The following is a 15,063-nucleotide window of genomic DNA, read 5'->3' on the forward strand; positions in this document are numbered from 1 at the left end:
CCTCCCTTACTCTCCCATGCCCTGGTGGCCTACAGCAAGGCACGGGCTAAGAGAGGGAAAGTGTGATCTCTGGGACTTCTACGAGGACTGTTCAGGTGATCACAGGGGATAAGCAGAGAGTAATAATTATAATAATTAATTACACTCATAGAACACTTTTCTGGACACTCCACTCAAAGCGCTTTACAGGTAATGGGGACTCCCCTCCACCTCCACCAGTGTGCAGCCAAAGTGTGCCAGTACAAGTACACAAGGCTAAAAAAGGAGAGAAGCGATACAAAACAGATTTAGATTGTGTAGCACTGCTACACTGAGACAGCCCGAGATGCACGTATTACTGGTACGGACGGTATATTTTGCTGTGCTTGAAGAAAGGAATTGCGCAAGTCTGGTATCTTTAAACAAAATTTGTTTGATGCGTACAGCTTGGCTTTCAGATCCAAAAGGGGAGAAAAATGTGTTGTTTTTTTCTTCTGGCTTTCGAAAACACTGGGACATTGTGAGCAGGGACTTGGAGCAGCGCTGTTTACCAACGGAGCGATAGAACAAAGCTGCGCGGCTGGGGCAGCCGGATCAATGACCGTGTTGTGCACCATGAGAGTCGGGCATTGTGGGAAAAATTCTGGTGCCACTTCGAGTCTGGCGGTAACTGAGATCGCGTCCACATGATGGCCAGAGGGCTTCTGCGCCCGGAGATTGGAAGGAACCGAGCATCACAGCTCCCTGACGGAGAGGAGCTGTGGGCTTTAAAGGGGGTTAGCGTGAATCGAAGTGACCAAGAGGCCTTGTTCTGCTCCCTGATCCCTTGAGTAAGGCACTGGGAAGCAGAGCACAGGCACACTTCCTGTAAATGCAATGACTTATAGTTTCTAATTTCGTTTCCCTTCAAAAATAAAATCAAATTATTCACAGCAAGCCTGTCTGCTCTTAAGCCGGTGACCCTTTTTAACTTACTGATTTTATCCGTGGTGGCAGCAACGTTATATAAGAGCATTGCTTGATTGGGTTTCCAGCTTTCATTTTTCACCCGTGCACCGGGAGCTTCAAAGCTAATCCCTCCAGGATGCACTCTTTCATATATCAATGTGCACATACCTTGATGAGCCTCAAAATGAACGCTTATTAATTAAACTCCATATCTCAAAACACTGCCGTGAGGAGAGATTAAAAATAATCCTCACGGATCTGTCGGTTAACTAAGAGGGTTAATTAACGGGACTTTTCGTCATACAAAGATGCGTTGGGTGATCAAATGAAATATCATTGACCCTTCGTGTTCTGCCATGCTCTCTCTGCCGTCCATCTGCAGGAGTCGGGGCTTAACCCTACCCTTCGTGCCCTGTCCGAGTGGAAGCCCAGCGGCCAGAGTGAGTTCATTCAGAAGCTCTCCCAGGTCAGCTGACTCGGGAAGCCTGTGAATGGGGAGAGGAGAGAGGCAGCCTTTCGTCACGGTGCGAGCGGCGAGCGCAGGCTGACTGCCCCCAGCGCCCGTGGAGAGCGGGTCCCAGTATGGGCTGAACTGGGCAGGAAAGCAGCAGCTCTTCCCCACTCGCCATGGATGAGCCAAACATTTTGAGACGCCGTGGGCTGCAGGTAAGCAAGGCAGGCAGGGGCGCCCGAAGACTGCAGGCAGGAACATACAGCTGGAAAGACTTATGATGCGCTGTTCGACCTCTTGAAATGTGATGCTGGCAAACAGGCTCTGTGAACTATAGTAACAGACTAAGGACGCGAAGATACAAAAGACGGCTAACTCTATAGTAATGTTATGTAAGGGTCTCGTTCTATTAAAAGACTAAAAACTTGTGAGCTCGCAGATATCAACATGTTCAACGCTGCCTCCCCTAAACTGCCTCCCCAGAGTCTGTTGAAGTGATTGGAGCGGATGGGAATGGTGTGTAAAAGCACCTGTTGAATTAAGAGCGCGTTAAATAGTTCTCCTGCAGGGATACAGTCAAGCAAATATGCTGACGGTTTCCTGCTGCTGTGTGTTGGCTGTGAAATTTCTCCTGGTCCAAGCCACCTTAAAACACAGTCTTACAGACTAGAGAGAAATCCGACTGTGTCCGTAAAAGAACCTTAATTATTAGTGTTAAAGTATAAACTGTCTTTGCAGGCATGTGATGTTTTATTGGGTTTTCAAGGTCTGGAGGTACTGTATGACTTAAACTGGAGGCGTCGTGTCTTTCAATGTGTGTGCGCAAATCAATGTGTCCGTTTTACGCAAAGCAGTGCCTGATCAAAAAAAAAAACAATTCATCCCTCGTTGTTGACAGCGTGGTATGATTTACAGTCCGTTATAGTCTTTGGTTTTCAGACGTTCCAGAATGAAATAAATATTAAAAACACAGTCCAAACGAATTCATGTAAACGATTTTCTTAGTGCTCGAATACTTGAGTTAACCATATTAAAAGATGATATACATTCATCATACATTCATGCATTCATCGGTGTTGCTTTTTAGTTTCATCCCTTGAAGCTGTGCACGCCAGAGAAGAAGGTCTTTAGAAAGCGTGGACTCTTAAGTGGGAGAAAAGCCTGTTTTTTTTTTTTTGGCGTCGGTTCTCCATGAGTGCTAAAGACGTGCTAATTATCATTAAAATGAAACGCGTACGCTGGGCGCTCCCTGCCGCGGTAGTGTTGTGGGAATGTCAATGTACAGTAAGGACACCGGCAGTACTGCGTCAGCTCTGGGGAGAGAGAGAGAAACAAAAAAAAGAGATTTTATTTTTCAGCGCTGGACGCTGGCCGGGTGAGATTATGTCAGGATGTGAGGACGTGGCGAGTGTTTTGATGGGGCGGGAGTCGGGACAGTAGCGGCTCTGTCGGCCAGCTTCAGCGCCGTTGTCCCTGCAGCGGGGCAGCTAGTTGCCGGGGCAACAGCTCCAGGAGGCTGATGCCGGCGGATGCGAGGCTTCGCTGAGAGAAGCTCGTGTTTCCCACTGCTTTGTCTCCGCGAGGGAGCCCCCTCGGATTAATTAGCATGCTTCCGCGTTAACGATCATTAGAATTGCGATCATGCCGCAACAGGAGGGCACAGGCAGAATATTGCACCACGCCGGTGAACAGATAAAAAGAAAGCACGAACATGCAGGATCTAACTCAAAACCCAGCACCTCAAAGTTTTTTTTTTAAACTTTATTTACTCAGTTGAATTTTGAAGACGTCATGTCTTGACGACTAAAAAATGGTAGAAACACAATTCAGTTTGTAAAACACGCACAGTAAGTGCCGCAGCGAAACACCCCATGTTGGGCGGCAGAAAGGTGAACACATTAAATGTGACACAATATCAGAAATCAGTCATTAATGAGAGGAAACATTCAATTAATTTAGCTCATTTGGTTCTATTATAGTCTCAAAGCCAAGCTGACTGTACTGGAAATAAAATACTAAAAAATTAAATACTCTTAAAACATCAAACCGTTTGGATAGGTTGGACTGTTCAATCAAACCTAACTTGAAACTTGAACTAGAAAACAGGGAGAATATACGAGCTCCACACATACAGGTGCAGCAAGCTGGAAGGAAGCCCACCTTTCTGCTCATTTGATTGAAACAGTCTGTGTGGAGTTTGCATGTTCTCCCCAAGTTTGTGTGGGTTTCATCCAGGTGCTCTGGTTTCTTCCCACAGTCCAGTATGGCGCAGTAGGTTATGTTTTCCTTTTGCAAAAAGTGGCCTTAGGTGTGATTGTGTGTGCGTCTGTGTTTGTCTCTATGCGCCCGGTGATGGACTGGTGTCCTGTCCAGGGTGTACCCTGCCTTGTGCCCGTTGCCTGCTGGGATGGGCTCCAGCTCCTCCGCGACCCTGTGTTGGAAGAAGGGTTAGAAAATGCACTGCACCTCAAATCTTTCCCCTTTAGTTGGAGCACTTTCTTCAATAGGACTGTGAAGTGTGGGAGAGGAAGGGAAAGCTTTTCAAAAGGACCTGCGCATAGAAGAGCAGTCAGAACACAAGCCGTGAGAGTTAAAATAAGAAATGCCAGCGTGTTAATGATTAAAAGAGCCCGGAGATCAGCCCACACACACAAAATAACATGGAGTCAGGATAAAGAGATATACCCTTAACTCAGCAGGACACTCAAAGACGACTCAAAAGACTGGTAGTGGTCAGCATGAAATACCTAAAGAGAAGAAGATTGCAGGTAAAGGTTTTATTGTTTTAAGGGAGAGAAGCAATACGCCTTTGAAATTCACCACATGCAGTGGGCAGATTCAACAAACAGGACTTGTTAAGAGACAAACCACATTATATTGTCGATTCTGAAGGCTAGTGCATCATTCCTGGGCACTGAGCTAGACTGAGGACTGAAAAGATCAGAGGCTCCTATGAGCCAGTTATTGGGTAAAACATAAACTAAACTATAGGAAAGAAAATTAATTTCTTTAACATTCAAATAGATTGCTGGAACATACAATTAAGACATGGAGTGCAGAAGACTTGTTTTAAATCAGAAGGCTGTAGGATTGTGTCCTTTTGTCTTTGCAGCTCAGCTTCTTTTCACCAGTGCTCTTCAGAAAGAATTACCACAGCATTTTATTTGTCTTTTTCTATTTTATCCCCCCCTTGAATTGTAATTCTAAAGACGACGTCTTAGGGTTTAAAACAGTCTGCAAAAATAAAGTCAGAACAGTTTTAGAAAAGGAGTGACAGACCAGATAGTACATTGTACAACCTTGGTTGGGTTGGTTGGGTGGGTGTGGTTAGGGTATTTAGTTGCATCATACATGGGTTTCTCTGTCTATTTGCACATCTGTGTCAGTACAGTGTATGATTTCAAGCAGCCTGGTCCTTGTGGCTGGAATGTGCAGATTTAGTTGTTTTACAAGCCAAACTGTAAATCATCAGAGCTAATCTTACCACAATTTCTGAGAAGCATGCTTGATTACTGGTGTATTACCTTTTTTGAATATTGTTCTACATGAATTAGCTGGATAATAAGGGTTATCACACACACACAGGTTCACCAACATCCGCTGAGCTTATCATTCATCGAAAGTCACTTATTATTCAGCATATCCTGATCGCAGTGCAGATAGACCTCCGATGTCATCAGCTTTGAGGAGAATGTGCCGGACTGAAGTCAAAGGCTCCTTATTTGCTCAGCAAGATTATGATAATAGTCTAAAAAAATCCTGATCCATTTTTGTCATCAATGAGATGTTAAGCTTTAAGGGACAAACACCCTTGTGTTTTATGCTGGTACTGATCCAGGTTTTCTAAACTATTTTAGCTAATCTGCTCCATTGGGTGCTGCTAACCTTATTTTTGTAAGTCCTCATTCAAAACCTTTTGAAATACAAAATAGGGGAAAGCTGGGCCATTAATCTCAAACTCGGTGAATTCAGTAATAACCCAAACAGACTGTGATTGCTGTGCCCGATGTGATTGAATTATTAACCACCAGAAAAAAAAACATTATTAAAAGAGACTAGCAAGTTACATCAATGATGGATTCCTGAGGAGATGGATCCTAAATAATGTATCTAAAAGGTAACTGTAGGTGTAGTGGAGTGTGGGTGTAAATATATCAGTAGCACTGGCTTTTGTGGGCAGATGGATAATACAAGTATTAATAGAAATTTCATGCCAATAACATGACTCAGAGATGCCAAGGGTGAACAGACATAACTTCCACTCCTGCTTTCTGTTTTGACACTCGAAGTGATTCCAGACCAAGAGAAACACAGTAACAAGTGTATTTCAAATCTCAAGCAATTTATTTTACATCTATGGTAAAGCTTAAAGATTCATCACAAAGATCGTATTTTATCTCCTAAATATAAATGCAAATTATGATCAAACTCTGATTTATGCTCAAGTTTATATTTAATGTATTGATTTATTTGGCTGAAATTTATTCAGTTTTCCACAAACAACTCACATTTTCACCCCTTTATATGGGAAGACTTTTTGACTAGAGCAATCCGAGTGAAGATCCTTGCTCAAGGGCAGTGCCACGCAAGATTTGAGCCTGCAACCTTCCACTTGTGAGCTCAGAGCCTATCAAGTAATATCAAAGAAATTAAAGAGCATAAAAGATAACGCATTACATGTAAGCTATCTGTGTAGAAATGCTAGAGCTTCTAAATTGGTGATATCATGAAAAGGCAAAATGTAACAACATTTACCATGCTAAAAAGAAGTAAATTGTTGTGCTGCTGTATGTCATTCTTGTAAAGATGAAATGCGCAGTGCAAGTAACACCATTGCTTTTAGGTCTGCTTTTTGCTGTTTCCCTCATGCCCCCAGTTCCTGTAACTGGTGTCTACAGACTTCCACACCCTCCTGGCTATACAAATGGGCATGTGGTTTTGACACCCGCCGTAGAAATGAGAACTCTTTGTAATGTAACACGTCCTAATATGCACATAAGCATTGGGTTCAAACAAAAGCTTCCTCTTTTATAAATAAATCTAATAATGTCACTAACTTTATAAATGAACATTTTTGAGCCATTATATTTTAGTAGTAATAAAACAGTGAGACATCCTTCTTTGATATTGTCTTCTCACATGATTCCTTGTCTCCAAGTTCAGAATGTGAGCAGAAATTTCTCCAAAGCTTTCCCAACATTCTGAAGTGTAATCCCGCATTTTCTCAAGGATTGACCATTACAGATTACATAAAATAACTTTTATTAATATAATAACAGGCACCATTACTGTGCTGTTATCTAAACTTTGCAGGTGAGTTAGTTTCATGAATCATTTTGTTTTTTTTGTTTTAATATTCTCCAGAGGGAGAGAGGCTCAAGATAAGGTTAATCCTGAGCACATGAGACAAGTAGTTTAATTAAGCATGTGAGAGCTCATTTGAGAAAGTAAAAGTCTTTGTTCTTGTCTGTAGGACTAGAACTACTTGTGATATATCGCTTACCCGATACAGATAATCTATAGTTTAGTTCTAATCTATTCAATCCTTCTGATTAGATTATGACTTGAAAAGATAAATACTTCACACACGTTCTGGAGAAACTCCAGTCGGGAAGTGTGAAGGGAACATAAATTAATGTTGCAACATGTCTTAATACCCACTGGCTGTGGATTTGAGTGCAACACTGAAATAATTCCCCATATTACAGCCCGTTGTGCGCTGGCAAGTCTCCTCAGTTGGTGTTCATTATGGAAGAGTTAATTAACTTAGTGAACTTAGTAAATAAAAGCTTAGGCCGATTTCATTCAATGAGCTTCTTTAATAAGGGTCTTTAATAATGATAATTTAAATTGATTTAGCACTCAAGTAATGGGCACAATCAAACTGCTGGTCTCACATAGGCTGGAACACCTGCAGGAAGGTCTACAGTATGTGTAATTCAGGTGTGCAAGGAATCTAATCTACTCTGATAAAAGCAGTGTGCTTCTTCTCAGTAACTGTATATATAAAGTGCAGGTCTCTGTGCAGTGACATGCATCTGCAGTCTGCACAGTGTGCATCCCCAGTTTTGAAAAAACAGCTAATTGCTGCCTGCAATGCTGAAATAACAATGAAGCTTTCCAGAACTGAGGCGGGCTTAGTTGCCCTGTCCTGTCATGCCCAGACATTGTTGTTATGTTTATTTGCAGCTCCTAATTAATGTGATATTCTCTGTCAGCGTTGTCTCCATTCTTCAATTCAGAATCAGCAGCAATTGATACAAAGCCTTCAAGAGCCACCTGGCAGTCCCTAAGCCTGAGATGATCTGCCGCATTTAGAACACTGTGTCAGGGCACCATTGATAGTGTATCACGCGCTGCCTGTGAATGAAACTCAGCTCCACGTAACATCAAGGGACACAGCGTGGAGATGCGCCTGTTAAAATCTCCAGGCAGTGAAACCCTTTACCGGTGACGCACACAGCAAACTGTGAATCACAGGCTTGTCCTGATGAAGGGGCGAGCACAGCTAAGAGGAGTTCCACGGCTGTCAAAAAGCGTTCGAGTTTAAGGGTTTAGCAGAAATAGATCTTGCCACTGTTGCTGTGATTTGGCTTCTTCTCAGGATCCAGATGGAAAGTTGGATTCTGAGTGTGTGAATGAGGGAGGAATGCTTTCGTGGTTAGGCGCAGGGTCTTGGAAGAAACAGGAAAGGAGGGAACGAATTCCAGATGGAATAATTGTTTACCTGATAAACACACATTAAATGAATGAAAAAAAACTCCATACTGTTTTCATTTTGCTGGATTAAATTGTCATCTCATGATTATATTACTTTTTTTTTCCTGTTTAGAAGTTCTAAAATGAATTTGTTCCTGTCCAAAATGCTATAAATAACACTTATGAAACATGAACTTGATTATCATCAAAAATGCCACTGTATCATAGCACCTTAGACTATTGATCCGTTCTGTATTAATTAGGATTCCTTTATTTTTTGTATTTTTTCAATTTGCGAGATAAACACCACCCCACTGCCACCGTGTGGTCACTTTGATGCATAGCAGGATGCTGGAATAATCATTTAAGGGCACCACAGAGGTAACAATGAAGCCTTGCAGGCAGCGCTGGGACCCTGGAGTCAATTGAAGACGCGGGATGCTATCTGTGTGTGTGTGCAGTATGTTCTGTGTGGAGCCTGTATGTTTTCCCTTTGTTCACATGGGTTTCCTCCAGGTGCTCCGGTTTCCTCCCCCAGTCCTGGCAGGTTAATTGGCTTCTGGAAACCTGGCCCTGGTGTGATTGTGTGTGTCTGTGTGTGTCCTGCGGTGGACAGGTGTCCTGACGGGCTCCCATTGCTTACGAGTGGAGACTCTGGCTACCCTGAATTGCTTAAAGCTGTTGTTGGATGGATGTATAGTGCAAGCCTTGTGATTGGGGATGAGTATTACATATTTATTAAGTGCAATGGTCTGTGGCATTTCCTCCCAAATTCTAAAGATCCGGATCAGAACAAGATCAGGTGAGACTATTGTCCTTGTGTGTGGTGTGTGCCCTGTGATGGACTGTAGTCCTGCCTAAACAAGCTGTGGTTTCTGGGAACACTTACCAGGGTAAACGTCTTGCTGATGATAGAAGGATATTCTGTGGCATCTAAAGGACTCATTCTTCATCCCTCCCTGTTGTTCTGTGCTCTTTATGCTGTGCAGGGGGTGCTCTCTGTGCATCTCCTCTGCCAATGTGCTGTGCCTTTCACAGTGCGTAGGCTTTAAATAATGCAATCTTACAAGCCTCTGCAGGATGCAAGTTATTCTTGCGGCAATGTATTATCATTACAATGATGTTTCTTGTCTCTTTTCCAATTGCAGAAGGAGCTGAGCCTTCCCAGAAGAGGCAGTGTGTAAGTAGAGCAGGTTCATCACTTGACTATGCTGGGAGAGGTTCCTGGCTTTGGAACCCTGTGCGGCTGCTGGCGATCTGACTGCAGTACAGTGCTGGTGCCTTGTTGTGATTTATGGTTTGAGTTGGTCTTGCACTGTGGCAGCTGAAGAGTCATGCTGCTCCTGGAGATGCAAGCTGTTTATGGTTTTGCATTGCGCAATATGTCTGATGTGTCAATTTAGTTCGGAGGCATGATGTCAGGACAGCCTGGTTGGCTTTCTGTTTTGTAGATAACTTTCAAAATAGTTATATGATTTGTAGCTGGAAGCTATTTATGGTTTTGCATTGCGCAATATGTCTGATGTGTCATTTTGCCATTTCTGTTTTCTGAGCTGTGCAATAGGCACTGATTGGCTATTTCAATATATGTGTATTTCATGACAATTTGACACGCCAGTTGATAATACCCATCTTCTCGGCCATAGGTGTTCTGTGAATTGTTGATTAGCTCCACAAGGCAGTCAAGACAGTCAAGCACTTTCTGGACATCTAGACTGGAAGCAATCTGAGAGGGCAAACTGTTCAGTAGGCAAACATTTACCAGCATACTGTTCTGCCCAGTTCAAGGAAATGAGGCTGTAGCTGAGATGTCATCGTTAAACATTACCATTGGGCACTGTCTGCTGAGGGACTGTTCTCAGGTTGCCATGGGATACCTCCCTCTGTGTGTGACTGACCCCGTGATCCATGCTCTTTAATATATTCACACACAGTACAGGAAAGGGAAGTAAGAGTTCCACTACAGAGCACTTTGATCCAGGTCAGATCTTTTCATTGTTAGAATTTAAGTAAGATGCTATGTTCTGCATATTTCAGTATTGCAATCTTGAGCCAGTCTGCACAGCCACATGTAGCTTTATAATAATGCCACTGGTACGGCTTTCTGCATCATTAGCTTGTACAATTTCTACAAGAGACTGCAACTCATAAAACCTGAAATGGAGCCAGACTGTTTCGTGAGGGGAAAGTAGTTTGTCTGCCTGAATCGAGCAGCAGTGGAGCTCATCCTGAGACTACATCTAAGCTCTCGGAGCCAGGATTTGTGATTGTTTTGTGCAGATTTCTGCTTGTGACCAGACTGCCATCTAGTGCAGAGTCCCGATGTTGGTTGCTGCTGTATGAAGGCTCCCATTACAGTCTCAATAAAGTCTTTGCAGCATCAAGTTGCTAGTGATTTATGAGCACTTGAGCCCTGGGTGAACCTGATTAATTATTTGCTTAATTAGCATGATAGCATGGTCTTCCCTGTGAAATCTGCAGGACCTGGAGTCTCTGGATCCAGGACTGGAAATTCCCATGCTTCTTCTCCTGTCACGGCAAACAAGAGGGGCTGGAGTTGGGGACTTTCCTCCAGGGGCATCTGGGAAGTTGAGCTTGAATTGAATGCATGTGGCTGGCGTGGGAAAACCAGGCGTGAAAGCCAACCCGCAGCAGCAGCGAGCACAGAGGAGCTGAGGAAGCTGCTGCTAGCTGGAATGGCTTTTCCTCATTAAGCCCGTAACATGTGCCATGAGGGAAAAAAGAAACACTTAGTCCCAATTTGAGGATTGTTCTTAAAGATTTCATTTTTCAATAGAAGATCCAGTTCTGTGTGTGATGTATTCTCTCCATGCAGCTACAATGCATACAAGTGACCACAAAAGAGCAGTAAATACTAATGTTTACTGTATCTTCTAATACAGCAGTAGATTCATTCTGAATTTCAAGTCAGACACCCAACATGCTCCAATTTGGTTGTTAAAGATACAGATCATGCTCAGCGCGCCAGGCCTCCCAGTGTTCACTAAATGAGCGGTTGAGGACATGCTGTGGCCTCAGTCTGCTCGGCCTGTGGGATGGCAGCCTGGCCACGATGGCAAGGCAGGTGTGAGACGAGCCAGGTCACTGCAGAAGCACAAGGGATGAGGCAATATGCTTGGGCAATGACTGAGAAGACTGAGAAGGATAGTCTGCTATATTTGTACCTATTGAATTCAAGTATTATCATCCCCCCCAGGAAGGGAAGATGTGAAGAGTTTTGTTTTTTTGTTCATAGGTTTGCACTTTAGACCTTTAAAGAGTGGCATTATAGGATGTGTGAAACACTTAAAGCAACCACAGTAATCCTTCAAATACTCGTGACTTGGTGCTTCTATTGAGCTAAACTTTCCAGTCAAAGTGAATCTTTTTCTTCTGCGCAAACCTCTCTCTTAGCAGTATCTGCTGCTCTGCCTGTGAAGATCAGTCCCATAGCAACTGGTGACACATCCATTATTCGTGCTCATTTTTAAAGAATGCCAATTAACAGGAACAGGGCAGGTTCACATGAAGGTAATGTCCTGAAAGCAGCTCATTTTTTTTCTAACTGACCTATTTAGCAGATAATTGCAGAGTTTTTAATTATCTTGGATCTTCCCAGACCCTAAAAGGCTCCGGCCTCCCACACATCAACTCGCCAAATTTCATTTTTGTCAGCAGATAGAAAGTGACATTTCTTTATCTGTTCATTTACGTGTTTATTGATTTAACACAAAAAGTTACAAAGAGACATTGGCCAAGTTTCCATCAGATATCCCTGATCAGGTATTACAAATTAGTGGATGCATTTGCATTCATCATTTGATAACCAGCTGAATGGAAGAATCTCTCCCTTCAAAATTCATACTTTTGATACCCTAAATCCTTTGTTGACATGTGCATTATCAGATAATGTGTTTGCATTTGGAGGCCAACATTTCCGATGGGATTGTGCAGTGCTGTGCGTTTTACATGCTGATTTTCTACTTCCAAATGTCAGATTTGCTTTTGGTGCATTTTGTGAATGTTCTATGAAAGAGGCTGAAATCAAGCCTTTTATTTTATAGTGGCGTCTGTAAAGATGTGATTCTGACCACATGTCTAGCATCAGTAACACCAGCTCCCCACATGAAGGAGTTGACTGAATTATCTTTTAACTTTCTCCTCTGATCTGATGCAGCAGTGCGCTGCGAGTCAGAATGGCTGAACAGATTGCTTCCGACATGGTGACTCAGGCTTTTGCGTAGAAGCAGATAAATATATTATTGAGTGATTAAATACAGAGGCAAAAGTTCTTCCAATTTAGACTGTGCACTGATGCTATGAACTGGATGCATCAGTAAATGTGGGACAGTTGCCTGGCTCTGCCACTGTGTTTTGTAAAAAAAATATAATAAAATTATGACTAGAGGAAATGACAAATAAATCTGTAAACAAGTAAGACTATTGCCATCAATATAACTGATTTCTCCCACCACTGAACAGTATAAGGAGAAGAGACTAAAGAGGAACAGTCATATTCAGAAACTGCTATTAGACAATGGGTGATTTGATTTATTTGTTTTTATAAATCAACTTTTCAGTGTGATCACTAATTTTGCCATATGTCATGACACAAAAGGCGTACAGTGGGAATACACTCAGGACTTGAGCTGTCCTCCAGGCTCTAAACAAACATTAGTTCAGATTGAACCTGAAGTGAAAGTAAGACGCAGGCTGAATTTCAGGCAGTCCTGGAATGGAAGAACATTAATTTCCAAGAAGCCGAACATTTTCTAGTAGGTTTTAATAGAGGAAAAACAGAGCAGCTTCCCATGCGCTAATAAGACAGCAAAGAGATGTGATGGGTCCCTGCAGGGTCTAAAGGGAACTGTGCCCATCTGTGCTGTGTTTCCATGGATATGAAACACATTTCTACCCCTGCCACACAAACCCCAGCTCCTCCAAGCACGGGCATGTCTGCAATATTACATGTGAGAGAAGTACAACTTTTCATGGTTACATTGTGTAGAAAGTGCATTCGTTCATATAAATACAATTTTTATGTCCATCCAAAAGGGGTGGAAATATGTCTTTGACCTAAAAAAAAACACTCAAAATAAATCCATGTTTTATACATGTTTTTAAATACATAAACAGACATCTCACTCTGACAATAATACATTATCATTACACTGACCCGATAGCTCCACACAGGGAACAGTCACTTAGCTGCACTGATTGCACAGGGAACCACAGATTTCTTGTCTGCATTTTTCTTGGTATTCTGAAACATCTCCCTAAAGGTACAGTAGCAGTTGAAAATGGGAATGAAGACAGTGGGCGGGGTCATCAACGACAAGATCAGCTTTCCTCCAAACTGGAATATAATACAGCTCTTTTAGCTGTTTATGTGGTCAGCCAATTATTTTACTAGCAATATTAACGATTCTGGGCAATTTCAGCTTGCTCTTATTGCTCTGACTACCACAGCACACAGGGATATCACATCATGTAGCTTCAGGATGGATTTCACATTCTGCAGTGCAGGAAACCACACGTGTAGAAGAACAGGGGGGATATGTTTTGCAATCAGGGCTTATGGACACGGAGAGAGCAGGTGAGTTTGAGCCACGGCAGCTCAGCACTGTCCCATACCACCTGCGCGAAACACTTGGATATCTTGAGCGAGTACCGAGATTTCCCGTCAGTACCCACTGTCAGGCTGCATGCTGCTGTATAGTCTGCTGAAAACAGAAATAAAGAGTACGCACTGTACAGCAGCAAGCCGCACCATTGAGTCATGCGTTTTCTTGGCTGCTGGTGCCCCCAAGAAAATGCCAATTTGAAATGACTGATTAGAAAAGCCTGCACCTCAAGCAGTAGAGCAGGTAAGCCTTCATCGCCATGGTTACTGGGGGACCTCAGTTGTTGATGCTGCTGTGCTGGTGCAGAAGGCTTTTTCCAAACAAAGCTAGACACCGAATGTTAGACTCTGTAGGGAAGCCTTTTCTTTTGTTTTTTTGTTGTGGAGTGCAGAAAAAAAGGCAGCTCATCCACACAGACAACCCACAACTTTTTTTTACTCGCCCAGTGTCTGGCTTCCCTTCAGTAGGCCAATGTAACCAGAACTCAATATCCTGAACAAAATCGGCTGACCATCATAAATACAAAAACACAGCTTTAGGAAAAAGACAATCAAAGAAAGGAAAAAACAGTCTGCTCTTTTTAGATGATCTATTCATCTCTAGTGTAACGCTCTTCACGGTAGCTGAATTAAAAGAAATGTGTATAGGCTAATTTTGCAGCCCTTCATTATATTAATATATTCATATATTCGTATATGAATATTTATACCAGTGGTTCCCAGCCCTTGCGCTGGGGGAACATTGTTTCTGCTGGTTCTCATTCCAGCTGAGCATTTAAAACCCTGCAGGGCTACCAGATAACTCGGGAGACCTGCTTGCTTATTTACATGTTTATTTCAGTCAGTGCCAATAATAAAGGACAATAAATTCAGGGTTTAGTTCCACCACTGAATCCTCTGAAGCTTGGGAAGATTCAGTCATCCCAAAGCATCCAGGGGGAAGACAGTAGTCCGGGCGGCAGGTCCAGAGACCGTTGCTCCAGTCGGGCTGCCACACGAGGTAGTCTCTGGGAGATTGCAGTACAGCTGGAGGTGGGCGTTATCTGATCAGAGCCGCGTTCTCGGAAAACTGGGAACGCGTCTGCCTGAATAACACTCCCCACCGTGTGATGTCCCAGGCAGACTGGCTCCCCTGACTGCTCGCGCAGGGGGTCAGGTCAGACTCCACTGTGGCTCCTAGCAACCATGAGTTTCCCTGCTCCCTTAGCAACCGCTGGATGAAGAGTTCTCCACAGAGACTATACTGTACTTGTAGCACAACATGTAGTGGAGAACGTAATTCTGCATTAGAAAGGTGGTAAATTTCTAAGATTAGTAGGCAGCTTACATGATGTAAGCCGTGTTGAACATATTTTTGTCAATA

General features: G+C 43.0%; 1 protein-coding gene across 4 annotated transcripts in view; it reads left to right on the forward strand.

The window, feature by feature from the left end:
* Nucleotides 1-1,457: 1,457 nt before the first annotated feature.
* mast3b (microtubule associated serine/threonine kinase 3b) overlaps nt 1,458-15,063 on the forward strand; it is a 68,862-nt gene continuing 55,256 nt past the window's right edge. For 2 of the 4 annotated variants that reach the window (XM_069186184.1, XM_069186185.1), the window contains exons 1-2: nt 1,458-1,593; nt 9,226-9,257. In XM_069186184.1, coding sequence (XP_069042285.1) covers nt 1,555-1,593; nt 9,226-9,257 — 71 coding nt within the window. In that variant the 5' untranslated portion in view covers nt 1,458-1,554. The remainder of the gene's footprint in view (nt 1,594-9,225; nt 9,258-15,063) is intronic. The other 2 variants (XM_069186186.1, XM_069186189.1) reach the window with 1 other exon arrangement.

The sequence above is a fragment of the Lepisosteus oculatus genome, chromosome 29 (assembly GCF_040954835.1).
Source record: "Lepisosteus oculatus isolate fLepOcu1 chromosome 29, fLepOcu1.hap2, whole genome shotgun sequence".
NCBI lineage: Eukaryota > Metazoa > Chordata > Actinopteri > Semionotiformes > Lepisosteidae > Lepisosteus > Lepisosteus oculatus.